Source organism: Chrysochloris asiatica, unplaced genomic scaffold, assembly GCF_000296735.1.
Source record: "Chrysochloris asiatica unplaced genomic scaffold, ChrAsi1.0 scaffold00139, whole genome shotgun sequence".
Lineage (NCBI taxonomy): Eukaryota > Metazoa > Chordata > Mammalia > Afrosoricida > Chrysochloridae > Chrysochloris > Chrysochloris asiatica.
In genome coordinates this window covers 828,175-850,529 of record NW_006408657.1, presented here as the reverse complement: position 1 = coordinate 850,529, position 22,355 = coordinate 828,175, and the positions used below count along the sequence as shown (strand labels likewise).

Below are 22,355 nucleotides of genomic sequence, written 5' to 3'. Positions count from 1 at the left end.
GTAGGATAAGCACTGGACTTCTAACCTGAAAGTCGGCAGTTCAAATCAACCAGCCGCTCCTTGGACGCTCTATACAGGGTCGCTCTGAGTCAGAACCGACTCCAGGGCACACAACAACAGTAGGGCGGTGCGTGATTTCCAGGTTCCTGGGTCTACCTTAAATCCTCTCCTCTTATTTTATTTTTTTTCCTTCCTCCTTTCCTTTCCTTTTGGAAAGCACCAACTGCCTGAGGTCTGAAAGTTCGGTCTCCTAGGTCCCTAGGTAGGGGCGGAGCTTAGCGCGGCCCCGCCCCGTCTGCCCGCAGCGCCCCCTCCCTGTCCTGCCTGCCTGTCCGCGCTGGCTCCTCCGCAGTGCTAGCGGCTTGGAGCCTGGGCGGCGGCGGCGGCGGCGGCGGCGGCGCTTGACTTTCGGGGAGTCGGGCGGCTCTGGGCAGCTCACTCCTCCGCTCTCGCCCGCTCCAGATCGCAGAGTCCTTGCAGCCATGAGGGAACAACTCAAAGGGTGAGTGGATTGCAGCCCCGGCCCCCTCCGATCGCCGCAATCCTTGCACTTGTGGCGTGGGCAGGGGGCAAGCCGAGGCAGCCCAAACTTGGGCAGGCGCGGCGGCTGGACTCAGGGCAACCAGGCTGCTGGCGTCTGGGACCGTCTCTGGCGGGGGTCCCTGCAGCTCCGCTGCAGGTGCGCCCCCGGGACTCCTCCCCCGGCGCCGGCCTCGTGGGAACCCCCTCTCCCCGGCTCTGGGACAGGCATGGAGAGAAAGGACTGGTTTCTCCTTATGCCCAGAGGGGACAGCGCGTTCCTCTCGCTGAGCTTGGGGCCGGGGAAGCGTTTTTGCTCCTTTCGGGGCTGCCCGGGTGGAGACTAGCCAGTCGGGCTGCTCCTAAATCGTCTCAGGACCTCGCAGGAGGAAGCGGCGAGAGTGGACCTACCTTCTGTAGCACTGCAGGTGCCAAAAGGTCAACTTTCTGCCTGATTTCTTACGAGGATTCTGACTTTTCCCTAGCTGCCTGATCTACTGTGCCCCTTCCATACCCAAAGACTCGCAGAAATAGGGAAAGAAAGAAAAAGCAGTTCAAGCCCAGAAGTGCAAGATTTGACAGAGGAGAGATTTGACAGGGAATTGTTTCCCCCGTCTTTCTTTTCTTTACCTTCTGGGGTTGGGTGTGGAATCATTTCTGGGGTGTCCTTCCCTGTGCTCGTCTTTAAGCAAAGTTTGTTATTTACGATCCTAGCATGGCAAAGATAGGACAGGACACTTTGTTTATCTAGGTGAAATAGGAAGTGAAGTTTAACGCTTAAATTGAAGAGGTTTAGTTTCCCGAGGGAAGTATATTATTAATTAACATCACGAAGAAAACAAATCCGATTTAAGTAGTAAGTCATAGACAGTCAAATCTACATTCTTCTTCCCTAGCCAACAACTGCTTCTTGGTCCCTCTATATCTTTATCCCTGCCACCTCCTTTGTCACCACCCATCACCCTTTCTTTTTCTTTTTGCATTCATGTATATTTATTTCCATGTTCCAAAGTCCTTCTTTGGAAGATACAGTTGCTATAAAAGAAGCGAAAGGAACAAACAAAACACCATGGTTATATGAAAGGTCTCTGACCCTTGATCACCATGGAATTGGTTTCAGTCATCATTGTTTGATCTTGGATTGGACACGATCTTGAAGTGAAATTGCTTTGTCCAAAGTTGGGGATGGGTGAGAGTTAAGCCTTGAAAAACAAATAGAACAGAGGACAAGTAACAGCTGGAACTGCCACGGAGGCAATCAATAAAATGGTAAATATCTCAGGGAACAAGAAATAGGAATTAGGAATAGAATTTCTGATCATTAGACTGACTCGCATCCCCTTCAGAGCCCTCCTCACAGTAGCAGAAACTTTAAAATATATCTTCCCATTTCCACCCTGCCAGTATTCCAGCAATGCAAGCCAAATCTAATATTCAGCATGCAAATGCCAAGGTTCCTCTAGAAAAGGCCCAGATTAAAGGGAAATGATTTTGTGTGTGTGGATCAATGGGCTCTATATTATATATGAAGCCAAACTCTAATCCGCTGTAAATCACAAGAAATGCTACCTTTTCATATTGCTGCATAGCTATTAGTTCCCTTCCTGAGAAGTAGTGGAAACAAATTTTTTTTTTTTTTAAGGCAACTGTTTAGAATATTTTCAGTACCAAATAACACTGGTGGCAGAAGAAATCTTATTTTTTAATTAGGCAACTGCCATTTCCCCTGTGAAAGCAGTAGAAATTTGTTACTTTTTATAAGTGTTTAATGTTTGTTTGTAAGAAACTAAAAAAGCTATTCCTGTAAGTCTGATTATTCCAGCACTGATAGCAGGAACAGCTCTGAGGCAGTTATAATAACCTTGCACACACTACTTGAAACTAAAGGTGAGAGAAAATTTAAATTGTATGGTAGGAAATTAGGTCAGCCCTGCGCTTAGTAATGCTTTAATTTCTCATTATTGGCAAGTGGGTGTTACCAGGGTCTTTTGTCACATCAAGTGATTTTGTATTTTCATTTGCATCAGGTTCCTATCACAACCTCAAATCAGAGCAAAAAGAGAGCTTGTTGTGGTTTGTGTAAGTAAGAGAAGGAGGGGAAGTCATAGTTTGAAGACTGACCAGATAGGTAAATCTGGTGCCAGGCTGTGAAGCCAGCAAGACCAAATTCCGTAACATTTAAAAAACAAGATATGCAGAGTTTTTTAAGGGTTATTTATGAAGCTGGTCTGTGTGTCAGTGTGCATCCAGAATTGTGATCTATGATGGACGTAATTATTCTCCGGAAGACTGAACAAAGATGTATCCTCCTTAATGTGTGAACTGGTTTCAGAATTTCCTTATGGGTTGGCCATGGTATGTAGGGAATGTGTTTCCGATGTGAGAAGTGGAGTGCAGAAAGGAGACAATTACCAAAAACAGTACCGCCCACCCTGCCACCTCCACAACACAGCATATTTTTTAGACTTCTGTGTATGTATATTCCAGGTAAACGTGCGCTTCTTCTCATGGTCTTATTGAGAATTCTAGACTGTTTCTGAAGACAGGCTCAGAGTAAAAACTATAACTGTAAAATTTCTATTGATCATAGACAAAAAGTGAATTTGTTCTCATAAGGGTTATGCCAGTTTGTGCTTACCATTTCAGTAAGTCTAAATTCTTCATCTTTTCTTTCTATTTGGGATGGGGGGCGGCTATAAAATACGTCCTAAGAGGACGTTGAATTCACTAACAGGTAGAAAATACCCACACACACTGATGGGAATACTGGGCTCCTCAGATAGTTACCAAAAAATTTGCAGTCACTTCACCTATGTTGCCGATTGTTTTCAGCATCAAATGATTAAAAGATTCTTTTTCTGCTTTTGAGGATTAGTTACACCCTGTATTCATTTCTTCTTTCCACTTGGACTCACTTCTCTTGCTTAGCACCGGTTGCAGTTGAATTGAAACTAAGACTGAAAATGTGAAAGAGAAATTTTGTTTTGTTAGTTACTTTACATTGCTTGAAGATAAAAGGGTTGTAGGGGGCAGGGAAGAAGGTAAAAAGACAGTAGAAGGCTAGTATCTTAGGACTACAAATGAGGGCTTAACATTTCTTCCATCTTCAGTTTCAGTTTAGTTAGGAGCCAATTAATTAAAAAACACTTTGACACCCCCCCCCCACACTTTTTTAAAAAAAATCATTTTGAATTCCAAAATAAATTCCTTTTAAAAGTAGAGATGAAGGTATGTCAACACTTATGGTTTTGGAGGCGAAGAACTCGAGTGTGGAACTACATCAAGTTCCCATTTACTCTCTCTATGTAGGAATTCCATTCATCTGTACGCTGATTTCATTGTCTTTTTGGAAACTGCATGTGGTACAAGTTTATTTCTTGCCCATGCGCCTGCAATTCCGAGTCGATGACAGATGGTGGCTTTTCAGGGTAGTTCTGTCTGATCAGCTCAGACGAACATTTTTCTGCAGGTCTAATAAAGGTGCTAGAGTCCTTCCAAATATCCTGGAGATGGGACTATGTAAAGAAGGCCTATACATGTGGACGCATGTATATTTCCCTTTCTTCCCTGAGCTCACATCTCTGTGGCCCTTGGAAATGGTGGAGGCCTGAATGCAGGGTGCTCTTAATAGAAGGTAACCTTTTCTGGCTCAGCTCTTGTGTATGGAACTGGTACACAATCACTTTCTGAGAACACACACCCAAAAACCCACACCGGAGAACAAGCTCCACTTTTCCGTGAAACTGCAAGCTGCAGTCTCCTTGTGTCATCATGCATATAAAATACCAGTCCCACCCACCTCTTCTCCAGATCCTGAACCAGTTTGGTCCTGGGGTTTCCTGAAACCCACTAAAGTAGGGCCACGTCTTCATCTCTTCTTGCTTTGGAAGTCTTGGTTGTTGCTCTGGTACATTACCTCAACTGATAAACCCCTATTGTGCCCTTCAAAGAGAAATTGTCTCCTCAGAAAAGTTAGACAACAGAAATGAATGTATTTGGAAGAGATCCAAGCAGTCCTTCACACTTCAACATTTGCTTGTAAATGCATTTCAATAGTCTTCAATGATCAATCCCTGAATGGGAAATATACTAGGGATAGTCTTTGAAATTGTACACTTTGGTAAATTTCCATATGTTTTTTGTGAAATTTATTACTGTATCAAAACCCATTAAGCATTTCTGCTTTTTACTCTTTTTTTTTGTAGAGGAGATCACATATGTTAAGTATTGTTTTTCTCTCTAGAAAGGGTCTTGTTGCTGTTAGGCACCATTGCCATCTAAGTGATTCCTGACTCATAGCAACCCTGTACAGGGTTTCCAAAGCTCTAAATCTCTGCAGGAGCAGAAAGTCTCATCTTTCTCCTAAGGAACGGTCTTAGTTTCAACTAACTTACCACAGATGGATTCACATCTAAATTGTAATCAATTAATAAAAGATTTGGCATTGGTAGATGGTATTTGGGGCGAAGCTTATCATGTATTGAATCCCAGGCACTTAACTCTATCAACTAATCCTTGAACTCTCCCAAGTGAGCAAATACTGGGCTGAGCTTGCCTCAAATTTCACAATTAATAGGCCATGGAGTCACGGAGTCCTGCTGTGGCACCGTGGGCTAATGTGTCAGACTTCAAAGTCATTTGCACTAAAGGTTGGTGGTTCAGGCTCACCAGCTGCTCCTTGGAAACCCGATACATAGTCACGGTGGGTCGGAACCAACTCGACGGCACTTCACAACAACAAGGGCATGGAGCCAGACTCCATTTCTAAAATTTATAGCCCAAGCTGAGGCAACTTGATGGGGTAGCCTCGCTAAAATCCCCTTTTTGTGTATTTACTAGCCCACTTGCTGCATTTTACTGTATCAAAGTCTACCATACAATCTCTGAAAACTGGAAATATGATGCTCTGATGATTTATGTAGATGGGCCAAAGTAAGGGAAAGTATATGTAGTTATCTCTCCCGGGTTTATTCGTGTAATTGAATGAGGAACAAAAGTGCTTTGTTCTTTTTGCTACAGAAACTGATAGCCAGCTACCACACTTAGCTAAACTTCAAGAAATGGAAGAGAACTGTGAATGCTTCATTCAAACCCAAGTACACGTAGGAAGAGGTGTCATGTTGTATAGAATACTGAATTGGAAGACATTGTAAAAATAATAGTGAAAAAAAAAAAAAAAGGATATATTACCTGGGCTATGGATATATCTTATGCTGAAATGAAATACAGGTGTCACAAAAGATCTAGAAGGTGTGATGGAAAAGATCAGGGGTGGGGAAAACAGAAGAGAAGTGAGGTGACTTATTTATTAAACTAATGCCCAGTATCTCTTTGACAGAGATGAATAACAATCAAATATCACTGTCCTTTCTATACGGTCCATATCTGACCGGTGAAGAAATCCTGACTCTTGATTAATGATTGCATTATAAGGTCATTTTATTATCACAAAAGTGTAGCAAAATGTGTGGGTATAACAAAGAAACAAATGCTGGTTATATTTGGAGCCAAATAATATTCACATTGCTTTTGCCTTTGAAAAATGAAGATAACCACCACTTTGCTTGCAAGATAAACATTCTCCACTATACTATGGAAATCCTTTGAAGTACAAATGCCAAAGAATTCAAAAGCAGAATATGCTTTCTTTTTTCTTTCTACCTTTTTTTTGACGACCCATTATAAATTCTAAAGTCTCTCTTTATGTTTTATATTTTAGCCACGAGACCCAAACAACTTGCTGGGATCATCCCAAAATGACAGAGCTCTACCAGTCTTTAGGTAAGGACATGGACGTGTTAAATGACAAGGCTTTTAGAGTAGAGTAGTTTGTGGTGTACAAGCCATTTGTTCCCTAAATATATCACTAGCTTGTTTAAAGGGTGACAACGATGACACCTTTCTATCCCAAGTTGACAATCAGCTTTCTTTCTCTGAGGTTCTTTAAAAATAACATGGAGAATGTTTTTGATTCCTGAAATACAGTATGCCTGTGAGGACATAAATGTAGTTTTGTTTTTTTTTTTGGGGGGGGGGGTTTGCTGCCAAGAAGGAGAGGGGGAAAAAAAAAAAGCATACTTGGAACACAGCGCAACTATTTTTCAAAGAAGAACAAACTGTTGCATGTTGTTCTTATTGATTTCTTCTGTGTGAAACCAAGACAGCACTTTTACAAAACTATGGCTGTTGTGCAGAGGAATTTTCTGCAATCTTTCCAATGGTCACAATTCTTAATGTGGGTAAGGTTATCACTAAGAACATTAAAATGATTTCTGTACTATGGTGTCTTTTGTGTTTGTGTGGGAACAGGACACCCTTTTCCCCCATGCCTTGGGATTTTTTGAACAGGTGCACAACCTACAGATAAGGAGAAACCACCAATGTTTTTTAGCACATGGTGAAAATCTAGTCTATGCTGTATGTAATCTGTCAGGAATATTTTGAAACTAATTCTCTTAAATTGTGGCTAGTTCCTTGTTTGTTTGTTTTTTTTCTTTTTGTATCAAAAAGTTAGTCATGGTTTCTCTACAGTTAAAAATGTCTTAAGTCTGCCTTTTTTGTGAATGGACACATTTATAGAGTAAAACACATGCAATCAACTCCATGGATTTAAAGTTATGTAACAAAAAGTCCTGGTGTGGTGCTGTAGGATAAGCACTGGAGTGCTCACCACAAGATTGGTGGTTCAAAACCATCAGCTGTTCCTTGGAAACCCTATACAGGGTCGCTATGAGTTGGAACTGACTGGACGACACTTAACAAAACAGTGTTTAAGCACTACATTTTTGGCTTCTAATGCTGGACTGTTGAGACACCAGTGGAAATTTGAATGGGGGTTGGGGGGCAACAGGTAACATAAATGTATATTAAGCAGGCTACTTTGGGGACTTTGATGAATTAGAGAATGACGCCTTCATCAGAAGTGGACAGCAGCTGGGTACAGTAAGCCAGTATCCTAGCTCAGTGCTCTCAGACCCTCTCATTTTTTAAGAGAACCGGAAACCTCTCATCAAAGAGCTCAGTTAAACTTGTTCTAGGGGCTGCCTGGTGTGGTGCTGCGAGTTATTGCAATGGACTGCAAGGTCGGTTTGAACTGCAAGGTGGGTGGTTCAAGATCACCAGCCACTCCTCAGAAACCCTATACAGTGTCTCTATGGGTCAAACCGGAATCGACAGCCTTAACAACAACACAATCACTACAGGGGCTTCCAGATTACACAGACTCTGCCACTTGTAACTTTCCATCTCCAATCACAGTGATCTGAATTAACTTCCTGTTAATTTATTTTAAATAATTGTTATTATAAAATAAATACTTGTTCATATTTTTTAAAGTTTAGAAATAGAGACAAACAGGTACAAATGAAGAAAAGATAAATCATCCATACCCTGCTACTTAGAAAATTGTTGAATAATAATTCAATCAGAATCTTCAAAAATGTCTTTATATATACATATATACATATGTATATATATATACATATGTATATATATATATATATATATATATATATATATATATATATATATATATGTGTGTGTGTGTGTGTATATACATGTGTTTCTTTTTGTTGTGCATAGGGTCGCTATGAGTTGGTACTGACTCGATGGCACCTAACAACAATATATATATATGTTGGATCATTCAGTGTTTTGTGTTTTGTTCTGAACTTTTTATTGTTGATTTGGATGAAAGTTTACAGAGCAAATTGGTTTTCCAGGCAATGATTCATACACACTTTACTTCAAGTCTTTGATTGCGATCAATACAATGTAACAGCACTTCTTCTGCTTACTCGCTGTTTCCTGTTTCCATTCATCCTTCTTTCCTATCCCTTCCTATCTTCTGGGCTGTGTTGTTGTTAACTGCTGAGTTGGTTCTGACTCACAGTGACCCTGTATGGGGTTTTCAAGGAGTGGCTGGTGGATTTGAACCTCCGACCTTACAGTTCAAATCAACCTTGAGGTCCAGTGCATTATCCTGCAGCACCACACCAGGACTCCTGAGGTTTATCCCTGGGCAAATCTTGCCCTGTTGTTCTCATTGGATCATTCTGTTTCATAAACTCCTTTTTTTCACCTAAAGGTAATGCACCATGACTGGTTTTCCATTTCATTGCATAGTATTCTCTACCTGCTTACGTTTCATTATTCTATAATGAGAACTCACTAACATGGTTGATAAAAAACAACAGCAACTAATTTTGAAATGTCAGTGAAAAGTGATTACACCTTTAATGGGAACTAATTTTGTTGTTGTTATCTTATTATCATCCTATGACTTACCATCATCCTCATCATATTTTAGAAATTGCTCTGTAGTTCTGATGGAATGGTGAACTCAAACATAGTCATTGACATTATTTGTGACATTGGGCAAATCACCTGACTTTGGAAGATAATGCAATTTTATAGTTACAGGAGATTTTAGAACTCAGGTATCCCAAACTTTCTGTTTTATTAAATCAACTTTACTAGGATATAATTTGCATATAATCAAACATAGCCATCATAAATGTGAGGTCAGTTTCAACTCCTCTTGAAATTCTCTTTCTTGCTAACCTAATAACCAACATCATGAACTTGGTGTTGAAATTTGCATTTCAGCTTTCAAGACTAATAGTTCCCATATTTTATGTTACATTCAAACATTCCCAGGAGTAACTTTTATCCCAGTGGTGACTCATCAAATAATATCTCCCATTTATGGGGGGCATGTCGTATGTACTGCACATTGGATGTGCCAAAACCAACTTGTATGGTATGTAGTATTAATACCTCCATTCTACAGGGGAGTCTAGAAAAGTTCGGAGAGGTCATTTGTCAAGGGCCACATTGGGATTTGCCTCAAGCCTTCAGTTAATTCATTTTATTAACTCAATACGTCCAAGTAGGTCACTACCAGGTACTATTGTTGTTAAGTGCCATTGAGTCAGTTCTGGCTCACAGAAACCTTTTATAAGGTTTCCGAAGAGCAGCTGGTGGGGTTGAACCTACAGCCACACTGATAATTTTACCTGTTGATGGAAAGTAACTTGAATGGTATGGAAATAGTAAGCCCAAATACAAGCCATAGCCTTTCTACAGATGGTCCTAGACACTCTGTACTATTGCCTGGCACACATGGAATGATTGGTTTGTTTTGTTGTGCGTCTACATTCCCAAGAAGATCGACAGCAATAAGTACCATTACTGCCCTCTGCCTACATGATTATAGTGCCTCAAGTCCTTTATTTCTTTTTAAATTTCACATATTGGTTTATTTTTTCCTAGGAAGGTGTCTCTTCAGGTCCAAGTTGCTAATAAATAGTGGTAGATAATACTTGGAAGCCTTCAATAGCACTAATTCATTGTTGTTGTTGTTGTTAAGTGCTATTGAGTCAGTTCCAATCCATAGTGACCCTGTATAGGGTTTCCAAGGAGCAGCTGGTGAGCTTGAACCGCCAACCTTGCAGTTCAAATGGCTTTGCAGTCTGGCGCATTAACCCACAGCGCCAAAACAGGAATAATGATGTTATGATCTGGTTTTGAGACCATACCTAGGTCCCACTTCCTAATAGGACTTCATGTCTGTAGTGAGTGTTTAAGACGTTCCTTGTTCCTCTGTTACCCACCCACCACCCATGTAGGCATCCATCAATGGTAGAAGCTATGCTGGTTTATAATATGTATGAAATGTTAGACATTGCTAAATATGTTCCCATCCCAGGAGGTTCCCATTCTCTAATTTACCAAACTTCTCAACCAGCCTTCTGAACACAATTCTATGTTACTTCCTGCCTCCCTACCCTCAAACATTCAAGTGCAGATATCTCTGGGTAATGGAGTTATAGGTGATTTTCTTTTTCATTTTTTTCCCTATAATCTGAAAAATATTTTTCTACACTTTTAAACTTTTAAGCCCAAGGAAATCATCTAGTCACAAAAAAGGCAGACTCAAACATTTTAAGTAGTAGAGAAGGCATAACTTTTTTGATGAACAAATTCCCAGCTAACCATAAGGTAAGCATTCATTTCAGATGGACCATCAAGTGTTAGAATGATTCCTGGTTCCCCTTATCTGTACTCTGTGCACTCATTCAAAAAATTACAAGTTATAAGGTAAATCATGTTCAGGCTCCCATGCAAACATCAAACAAATCAGACTGGAGAGTGGAGAAATTGTTTAATTTCTATACTTTCCTACACTTTTCAACCCAAGGAGATCATCTCATGCATTTTAGTCTGTCAATATGTCCAAACACAAAAAGTCAGCTCAAATATTTTGAATAGTAAAGGCCTCACTTTTCTGATTAAAACGTTTCCAGCTAGCCATAAGGTATAAGAAGACCATTTCAGATGAGCCATCGAGTGTTACAATAATTAGTAGTTTCCCTGTGTCTGTACCCTGTGCACCTGTTCAAAAATTTACAAGTGATAAAGAAAATTATTTCCAGGTCCCCATTCCAATATAAAACAAATCATAGTGGAGAGTGGAGATGTGTTTCAAGGGTCACAGTGATGACCATTGGACATTGGGGCATTGGAGCATTGGAAAGGCCTGCAGAAGTTTTCATAGACAACATTAACAGTTTGGCAGAAGCATTGTTTGAGTTTTCATGAGAAAGAAATCAACAAGAACAACTTGAAAACGGTTTCCTTTTCAGCATTTTTCTGTGACTGTACCCAATGTAGAGGGGGGAGTGTGATAGGAAGCCAAAGGGTTCCTGCTAACTGAAAGGCTGGAGGTTCAAATTCACAGTGGTTCCACAGGAGAAAGACCTGGTCAGTTGCTTCTATAGATTATGTTGTTGTTGTTGTTAAGTGTTGTCCAGTCGGTTCCAACTCATAGTGACCCTGAATGGGGTTTCCGAGGAGTGGCTGGTGGGTTTGAACCACCAACCTTGTGGTTTCCAGTCCAATGCTTATCCTACAATGCCACATCCAAATTCCATAGGTTATTGTCAAGAAAAAAGTCTCATGTGGGCAGTTCTACTCTGTAATACCATGAGTCAAAAAGGACTTGAAAGCATCTAACAAAAGTATTTTATTTAAGCCCTAGTATTTTTATCCTGGAGTCCCGGTGTGGCGCTGTGGATTAATGAGCTAGACAGCAAAGTCAGTTTGAACTTCAAGGTTGGTGGTTCAAGCTCACCAGTCGCTCCTTGGAAACACTCTACAGGGTCGCTACGGGTCAGAACCGACTCAATGGCACTTCACAACAGCAACAACATTTTTATCCTACAGAGCACAGTGGCATTGGGAAACTTATTGTCAGTTCTGCTCTGTCCTATAGGATAGCGATGAGTCAGAATTGACTCAGCGGCAATGTGATCATCTTTAAATTAGGGTGCTTGACAAAATGTGTCTAGGAATTTTGGTTTTCTCTTAGTTTAGGCTGACGATGGGGCAGGTTGTTTTGAAAATTGCTGTGATCATAATTTTTCAAGAAGTAACCTTTTTGGCTGACTCTGCAGACAAATAGATTTCTAAAATTTTAATCATTCCTATTTTTAAAAATGCACATTCTGGAAAAAGAAACAACGGGCGGAGAAAACATCTTTCCACCATCAGTGTCTTACAGGCAATGAGAGAGGCAAGCTGTTATCAAATAAGGACACGCTTATGAGATTTCCGTCAACATCCCTCTGGGCCACCCATTGATTGTTTATAAGGCATAGGAAGGAGCTTCAAAAAGTTCATGGAAACATTCCAGCATCTTTTAATTCCATTTCCCCAGGAACTTTTTGAAGCCCTCTTGTATTCTCATTTCTTAGAAGTAATAATGTGCTTGATTCATGAGGTGAATTTCAGATTTCTATTAGCATGTTTGGAGTCCTTGGGTGGTGCAAATGCTTAATGCTCTCAGTTGCTAACTGACAAGTTGAAGATTCAGTCTACCCAGAGATACATCAGAAGAAAGACCTGATGATCTCTTTCCAAAACATCAGCCATAGAAAACCTTATGGCGTCCATACAGTTCTACCCTGAAACACATGGTGTCACCAGGAATTCAAATGAACTCAAAGGCAACTGGTTCCGAGCATGTTGACAAATGTAATGGAGAGATTGTTATTCCAATAGGTTATCTTGGTGATTTAAAACCTAAAGCTCTTTAAGGCTCCCCAAAGCATTTACAAAATCAGTAGATGTTAGATTTACCATCTACTTTGGAATGTATTTTGAAATGCTGATCTAATATTGATTTATGTGAAGTGCCATTATATGATTAAACACCTGTCATTTTCCCACAATTTACATCTAGGTCCCTGAGTTCCTCATTGAAATTCTTAAGTAAACATTTAACTACTTCCTGTCCCCAAGGACACATATAATAGAAATTTCTGCTTAGAAATACTTTTTACTTAGTCTGTATTATTGGGAGTATATTAACTATAAATACAATAAAGTGTCTGTGCGAATGATATCCTCAATATAAAATAGGAATACTAGTTTGCAATGCTAGAATGTGAAGAGAGAGTCACTCCGCTTCAGAAGGTTAACTGACTTTATTTAAACTGTTTACTAAAATCTAGATGTATACTTATTCCAATTTGCTTTTCCTACAATGAAGTCCTTAAACTAGTCATTTTTCCTCTAAGGCTACTGATTCTCATTTCCTGCCATTATGGCATTCTTTGGAAGGTTCTAGTGTGATGCTGCTGTAGGTTAAGCACTGGAGCTTATCCGTAAGCTTGGTGGTTCAAACCCACCAGCCATTCTTGGAAACTCTGTACAGGGTCACTATGGATCAGAACTAAGTCGATGGCCCAAGACAACAACAACTGTTGCCCAAGTTTTAAAAAACCATTGTTCAGATGACTCTTAGTCAGATGATGCAAAAACTCCTGTGCTTTAAAAAAAGATGCATTTATGAGAGGGTTTCAAAAACTTTGTAGGAAAGTAGAATGTCAATGGAATTTTTCCATGAAATTTTTGAAGCCACCTCATATGAATGTTTTAGGAATTCTTAGAAAATATTGATCTTTCAAAACCTTGTCCTTTTGGTGGTGTTAGATCAGCATACTTCCCTTAACCTCATTATTTTTGTTGCTTGCCAAGAGCTTCAGAATGTGAACATGAGGGCTTAGTTTAGGGTCCATTGGCTCTGAGGCTGGTGTGATTCTTCAGCAATTGCAGTTAAGGAAGTTTAGAACTTCCTCCAGATCCCTGACTATCATTATTAACAAGTAATTGCAAGTCTTTCCTCACCTGTACCTCTTTCCAAGAGCAAAGAGTATCCAAGACGTTTGCGCATTCTCCCTTCTTTCAATAGGCTTTCTACATTCCATGTAGTATTCCCTCCTGACTGACTATGCTCTGTGATTAGAAGCTGCAAGATTCTGAATGACTTTTAATAAATTCCTTTAGCATTAGTAGTTTGTCTTTAATGCTTTTCTCAGCATATTTTGTAAACTTAACTGTGCTCGACTAAGCTATTCGATATTTAGCATATTCCTTTCCTTGGCCTTTAGTTTCTTAAATATATTTTGAAGTGTTATAACCTCTGTCCTTTTAATGTTTACTACCATAATGCCTTGTACTAGAAAGGATATCTAAATGGAGATCCCAGCTTGGATGTGACCCTGGGCTAGTCCCTTGGCCTCTCTTGCTCTTAGCTACCTAAATATATGTATTGGGGTCCTGGTGTGGTGCTGTAGGATAAGCACTGGACTGGTAACCGCAAGGTCAGTGTTTCAGACCCACCTTGTAAAGCCTATACTGGGTAGTTATGAGTCAGATTACCACCACCACGTATATATCAAATATATGTATATTTAAGTAAAATCTCAGTGATCTTCCATCTCTAAAGGCCTGGTTTTAATTTACCTCAGGGCTAGATTAAAGCTTGGCTGTGTGAATGCTAACTGCCAACTCTCCAACTTCCCTTTGTCATCACCAGCCTAGAAGAGGTGAATAGTATTCCTTTTATTCCTAGAAGACGTGACTAATATTCCTTTTATATAAATCACATTTATAATAAAAGTACTTTCATTTGTATAGCACTTTACAGTGAGTAAAGAGAAATAGCCTTGTATAATCCTTACATGGCTTTAAAGTGGGTACATAATTGGCATATGACTTGAATTTTCTATCAATTTCAGCTTCAGATCTTCTGCTTTGTCATCTACTTGAATATACTCCCTGGTTTTGATCTAGAAAATAATGCTACCATATTGGTTGATGGGGCAACTCTTTCCTTCTTTCCATTTGGATTTGAGCTCAAGAGCTGATTTGACTTATTCATACTGACATATGGGTAAAAGACAAGGAACCAAGTTCAGAACACACATTTTATGGCTCCTAGTTCACTGTTCTGAAAGGAATATCCATTACTCCTAGGATGATTTATAAAATTGCTTTACCAGTATAATTAAGCTATGGAATCCAAAATGACATTCTTTATTCCTGAACTGACAAAGTTAGTACAGAAGATTTACTTAGATTTGCACATTAGAAGACGTCAGACATCAGGCTGTTTGTTATACATGATTTTCTTTTACTTCTACTATCTTATTTATTATTTAGAACAAAACAAAAAACACAAGAAAGAAACTTCTCTTTTAACTTTGGTTCTGCTCAATTGATTTTCCCTGTTTGTAAAATCTGAATGCAATTTTCAGGTAAACAATTTTGACATTTTAATGGAATATTCTTTTAGAATAGTTTTCTTAGCTTGATTTAAGGATTTCTAATTGAAGCACATAAGTAAATAGATGGTTCTGAATTGCATCTCCCAAAGCTTATTTCAGAAAAAAAACCCAAAAAGGATTGTCTCCCAGACTTGAACTGGTCTACATTTTTAAAAGAGCAGCCAAATTGTAGTTTACTTGATCTAAATGAGGGGAGCATTAAGGTTACACCTGCAGCTGTGAGAAAAATGCTGGATGATACAATTTTATGTAGCTGGATCTGGAAAAAGCGATTTTTGCACACAGACTAAAGGCATCTAAAAATGTGTGTGCTCTTATTCAGACGTTTCCAATATTTCTTTTTTAAGCACACTAGTCTGATTACCTCTACATCTCTTGGGAACTGCAATTTTGTTGGAAAGAGATTTAGAACAGTCAGAACATGCACATAAAATACACAGTGAGATTTTAAAGTCCATACCCACACTGTAGTAATAAAATGACCTAAAAAAAAAAAAAAATCCTGAAAGACTCTCTTATGACACAGTGGATGAATCATTAGCTTATGTATGAATTGGTGATATTCTGGGAGAATGTTTCAGAATTTGCCATTCCATAATTCTGAATTGTTTCCTTTCAGAACTTCAGGGAAATATGTGTGCCCCCTCAAAACTTGAAGCTAATACAATTGGGACACACATACATGAGTGTGTGCGCATGTTTACATATTTATATATCTACATGCATATGTATTTCCTATCAAGTATTAATTTGGGTGGGAAAGTGATGTTTTGAATTTTGGGTTTGTGAAGAGGCATCTTTTATAGCTCTGCTTGTCAAACTGATGGAGGGTCTTTTTTTTTGTTTTGCGCTTACAATGCATCTCACGTGACACTCACTGTACCCTGTCCAATGAGGGAATCCACAGCGCCAACATTTGCATGACATTGCAACGCCATCTGGCTGGTTGGTGTGTGGTTGGTTGGTGGTGTGCCATAGAGTCGGTTCCGAGTCATAATGACCCTGTATGGGGCTTCCGAGGCTGTAAATCTTTACGGGAGCAGAAAACCTCATCTGTCTTCCACGAAACAGGTGGTGGTTTTGAACTGCTGACCTTGAGGTTAGTAGCCTGACTCATAACCACTATACTACCAGAGCTCAACTGGCTATAAAATTCACTAAAGCAAACCCCACTGCCATTGAGTCAATTGTGACTCAATACAACCATACAGAGCAGAGTAGAAGCGCACCTTAGGGTTTCCTAGACTTGTAAATCTTTCAGGAAGCAGACAATCTCATCTTTCTTCCGAAAAGCAACTGGTGTGTTTGAACCACCAACTGTGAAGTAGCAGCCCAGTGCTTAAATCACGGTGCCAGGGCTCCTTAACAGCTGCTAAACACATTTCCAATATCTATTTTCAATGGCACTTCACAACAACATACTTATTAAAGAATCCCTGGGGTGGTGTTGTAGGAACCACAAGGTCGGCAGTTCAAACCCTCCAGCATCTCCCTGGAAACCCTATACAGGTTCGCTATGACTCAAAACCAATTCGACAGCACTTAACAACAACAACATACTTGTCAAGGGTCATACTTTGTGTAGCGCTGTTCTACCGCACTTAATTTTTTGAATGAATAATTAAATCACTTGACCTCAAGGTGTGTGTGGGGGGGCGGGGGGGGCAGGGAATCAACTGACATCAAATAAGATCACCTGAAATAATGTTGCTTATGGGATTTCCAATTTCGCGAGTTGAGTCAAATTTGGGCAAAGAAGAAATCTTTCGTCTTTCCCTTTGTGCAGCCCTCCTTCACAATTATTTTGGCAGTAAACACAGAAATCGCCACATTATAGGAACGAGCCAGATGTAATGCCTTCCCCACATCCCATAATTACATACAATGTATGGTGGTGGTGGTGGTGGTGGTATCAGTTGGTACCAGCTCATAGCAATCTCTGTACAGAGTTTCCAAGGCTGTAAATCTTGACTGAAGCAGAAAACCTCATAGTTCTGTCTCGAAACAACTGTTACATTTGAACTGCTGGGTTTGAACTGCCGACCTACAGCACCGCACCAGAAGTACGATGAATTTAGTGATGAATTTAGTGGGGAACTAACTGATGATACTGTGACTTCATTGTTGGCCCTTTTTTATTTTAAATCTGGATACATAGTAGTGAAAAAGTTCTTTGCCTTTGAGGCTGGAGAAACATGGATTTGAATTCTGGCTCTGCTTTACAATTTTGAACCTCAATTTCTTGATTTAATAGGTAGTTATGATACTTGCCTTTGGGAGTGTTGTGAAATCGATAGAGATTATATAAAAGAACACATATAGATATGCTATAAGCAACAACAAAGAATGTCAGCTATAGTTGTTGTTAAGTGCCTTCAAGTGGGTTCCAACTCATAGTGACCCTGTATAGGGCTTCAGAATCTGTAAATCTTTGCGGGAGCAGAAAGCCTTATCTTTCTCCCACGGTGCAGCTGGTGGGCTCAAACTGCTTAACTTGTAGTTCGAAGTTCAGTGTTTATCCTGCAGAGTTGCTGATCAATAAATTATAATTGCATTAATAACAATGATGCGTTATTTGCCATGATCAGGATTCCTGTAATATAGCAGAGTCCTCTTTTTTTTTTTTTTTTTTAATCCAAAATGTATTGGGTTTCTGAGTTGAGATACCAAGACTCCAGGTCATGAGGGACATCTGTATTCAGATCTTTGAGTTTGGTATTCAATGAGCCACTTAAATTTTCCAAACTATTTTTACCCCTTAACCAAGGTACCGAGGATCATCTGATAACAATTTATCTTAACTTCAGGCAAGTACACACTTGTATTTGAAATGCAAATTAGAGTAATACATTTTCCACTGTGTTCTTTACCCTTCCCCCAAGTCTAAAAAAATATCTTTCATAATAAAAAACAATGCATACCATAACCTGTAACTGAATGAAAATGATATCTTAATACATATATACAGTTGTTAACGGACACCAGGTATGATGCTGTAGGATCAGCATCACTGAACCGCAAGGTCGGCAGTTCAGACCCACCAGCTGCACCTTGGAAACCCTGTACAGGGTCGCTATGAGTCAGAACTGACTCAACAGCACTTAACAACAACAACTGTTGGTAAACGCCTGGATGCAGCTGGTGGGTTTGAACTGCCAACCTTGTCTTTAGAAATCCAGTGCTTATCCAACAGCATCACACCAGGACTCCAATACATATACTGTTGCTGCTATTAAGTGCTGTCTAGTCGGTTCCAACTCATAGCGACCCTGTCTAGGGTTTCCAAGGAGCACCTGGTAGGTTTAATCCACTGACCTTGTAGTTGGCAGTCCAGTTCAGTCCAGTGCTTATCCTACAGCGCCACCAGGGGGCTTCAAAATTTCATGGAAAAATGGAACTACAGTTCCATTTTTCCATGAACTTTTTTAAGCCCCCTCGTATATGTGTGTAATTTTATGTCTTTTTTTTGCCTATACCTTGAAGACTCTAAAAGTTTAAATAAACTACCAAAATTAAACATGTCAGAAACAAACAGGTAGAGAAGCGAGCCCCATAACGTATAAGTAAAAAGGTGGTGAACAAATGTTATGTGGTTAGAAAAATGCCTGACACATAATTCAAACAGAAAACCATTGTCACTGACTCAATTCAAACTCATAATGATGTAATAGGACAAAGTAGAACTGCCTCAGAGAGTTTCCAAGTCTTTGATTGCCACATCTGTCTCCCTCAGAGTGTCTAGTGGCTTCAAACATCTGACCTTGTTCGGTTAGCAGCCACGCACTTTAACCAATGCACCACGACAACTTCTTGAAATGTAGTTTTTTGTTGTTGTTGGTAAAATGCTGTTGAGTTGGTTCCAACTCTTAGCTGCTCTGTCTAGGGTTTCCGAATTGTAGCTGATGGGTTTGAGTTACCTTGATGTTTGCAGGCTAATGCTTTTCCTACAGCGCCACACTGATGATGGCATTATAATGGCAGGGGAGGGAGTAGAGATGAGGCTGTAAAAAGCTTTAGATGTCATGTTCAGGGTTTTAGATGCCAAGGTTTTTCACTTGGGAGTTGTTTCAACCAGATAATTCAATGCATGAACTTAGTTAACCAGTGATGGGATTACTAACAAAGTCAAATACGAATAGCAGAAAGTTTCTGAGACAGCTAGGGCTGCAGACTCAATGACCAGCAGTGGTGTCACTGGAACCTCAGAAGCTGGGGTCAGCCATTTGAAACTTGGGACAACTGCTCATTGGTGGGAGGTGGAGCCAGGAAGGAGACACAACTACTGTCAGAACGTTGCTGAAGGCAGAGTCGGCTGGTTGGTTGGTTTGGTTATGTGCCGTGAAGTCGGTTCCGACTCATAGCGACCCTGTACAGGGTTTCCGAGGCTGTAAATCTTCACGGGAGCAGAAAGCGTCATCTTTCTCCTGAGGAACAGCTCATAGTTTTGAACTGATGCCCTTGCGGTTCACAGCCCGATTCGTAACCACTACACTACCAGAGCTCTTTACAGGGGTAGCAAACAAGTAGCCTGGCTTCTCCCCTTTTCCTACTCTGTACTCTTCTACCAGAGACTCCCGTTGGCCAAATTTACCTGGAAGTCAGTTGGTATGTGAGCAGAGAAATGCCATTGTCTTGATAAAGACCAGAGCAGGAAAAGGTCAAGGAATGATTCATAGAGACAGTAAATAAATGACTGAGACAAAGGAGACCTGATGGATGGTCATTCAACCAACCAGCTTCACCAATGTACAGGGAATGAGAAACACAAAAAGACAACTAAGCTTTTGTAGGACATTCTGATGATTTAGATAAGAAACTAGAAGGGCCTCCTTTGTTCAAAGAAGAGGAAGAAAAGAGAAGGTAGCAATAAAAAAGTTATCCACAGAGAAGTCTAATCCATAAGGATAAGATCATTCATTATTTACATTGTACATCGTTTTTTCTGCTCAAGTTTCTCAAGACTAAATCATGAGCTGCTTTAAAGTAAGAATTGTCTTCCACATCTTTATCACCAGTGCCTGTGAATACATACAGGTTCATTGAATAAAGCAAAGCAGAACCAGGGAGAGAGATTTTGTTAAGAAACAACAACACACCACTCAAAAAGATAGAAAGATACAGATTATGTTTTCTTAAGGCACATTATGAAACTTACAAGATGGAACTCTCTGGAAAGATAGAGTTCTCACCAAACAGTAGAAGACAAAGACTCATATTAAGAAAAACAGGGTACATCAATTAAATTGTAGATTTTACAGGCAATTTGATATCTTAGCAAACAAAACCAGGTGAGCGCTATTTTGGACTTCAGTTTTTATGTAAAAGCAGTATCAATTGATAAAAAAGGAGAGATAAGACCCTTCAAAGAAAGTGTCAATATGGATTTGGAATTTAATAACTAGTAAAGGATATACAGAACACAATTTGATGTACTGATAGCTTCATTTATTCACTGGTTAATTGATGAAGTAAACATTTCTAAATGTGATAAGCATGGTGAATCCTAACCTGTAAGGCAACAGGCCAAAAATATGAAGAAAAAAAAAAATTAGACTTAATCAAGGCATAGGAATTTTTTTTTGAGTATTATATTTTGCTTGAATATTTTGAACAAACTTAGGTTCATTCTAGAAAATTTGAAAAATGCAGCTAACTATAAACAAGAAAATAAAAATCACCTCAAATCTGAGTACCCAGAAATAACCACTGTTTACATTTTCAAAGAATGCTTCCAGTCTTTTCTTCTGCATTGTTTTTTAACATAGTTGCTTGAGGTTACATTGTATTTTTAATGTTGTGTCTCACTTTGTTCACTAAGTATTATCAGTTTTCTCACGTTCTTAACAATTCTTCAGAGAGGTTATTTTTTCCCAAGATACATTTTATTCAGACATCTTTTTTTAAAAATCACAATTTTTGAACATTTAGCTTATAACAAAGAAAACTCAAATTTGTGTTGAAGCTGGAGAGGTGAAGCTGTAAGATTCTGGAGGCTCACTACCAACAGGCTTCTGGGCCACAAGCAACTTACTGAGTATTAGTTATGCGACAGAATAAAGTCAAAGTCGCTAAAAAGAAACAGCCACTTATCAGAAGAGGGACAAGCAAATGTACCCAATGGCAAATAACAGTTAGTAACTTTAATTGAACAAACATAGAGTGTGGCCACCACTCATCTGTCTGTCGTGCTGTGGTGGCTTGAGTTGCTGTGATTCTGACGGCTATGCCACCGGTATTTTAAATAACCAGTAGGGTCACCCACGGTGGACAGGTTTCAGATGAGCTTCCAGACAAAGACAGACCAGGAAGAAAGAGTGATGAGCTACTTCCAAATTGCTAGTCACTGAAAACCTTATGAATAGCAGAGAAACACTGTCAGATACAGGGCCACAAAACGAGGCCCTCAGGTTGGAAGGCACTCAAAATGCGACTGGGGAAGAGATGTCTCCTCAAAGTAAAGTTGACCATGATGATGCAAATGGAGTTAAGTTTGTGGGAGTGAAGCCCACAGAACCTGCATTTGCTGATGGGGCACAACTCAAAATGAAGAGAAACAGCTGTAAATATCCATTGAAAATTGGAACATGGAATGTATGAAGTATGAATCTGGGAAAATTGTAAGTTGTCAAAAATGAAATGGAATGCATCAACATTGATATCTTAGGCATTAGTGAGCTGAAATGGACTGGTATTGGCCATTTTGAATCTGACAACCACATGATTTACTATGCAGGGAATGAAAAATTGAAAAGGAATGGTCTTGCATTCATCGTCAAAAAGAACATATCCAGATCAGTCATGAGGTACAATGCTGTGATAGGATAATATCCATGCGCCTCCAGGGAAGCCCAGTTAATACCACTATTATTCAAATTTATGCATCAACCACTAAAGCCAGTGAAGATGAAATAGAAGAATTCTACCAACTTCTTCAATCTGAAATCAATCAAACATGCAATCAAGATGTATTGCTCATTACTGGTGATTGGAACGCAAAGGTTGGGAGCAAAGAGGTTGGAAAATATGGCCTTGGTGATAGAAATGATGCTGGAGAATGAATGATAGAATTCTGCAAAACCAATGATTTGTTTATTTTTAATACCTTCTTTAGACAGCATAACAGACGGCTATACACATGGACCTTGCCAGATGGAACACATAGAAATCACATAGACTACATTTGTGGAAAGAGAAGATGGAAAA

General features: G+C 39.6%; 1 protein-coding gene across 6 annotated transcripts in view; it reads left to right on the top strand.

Annotated features, from left to right (window-relative positions):
- LOC102838260 (dystrophin-like) overlaps positions 1 to 22,355 on the top strand; it is a 3,237,302-nt gene that overhangs the window by 3,018,543 nt on the left and 196,404 nt on the right. For 4 of the 6 annotated variants that reach the window (XM_006870143.1, XM_006870144.1, XM_006870145.1 and 1 more), the window contains one exon: positions 6,239 to 6,300. In XM_006870143.1, coding sequence (XP_006870205.1) covers positions 6,239 to 6,300 — 62 coding nt within the window. Of the gene's footprint in view, positions 1 to 356; positions 503 to 6,238; positions 6,301 to 22,355 lie in introns of those variants that run through there. The other 2 variants (XM_006870148.1, XM_006870147.1) reach the window with 1 other exon arrangement.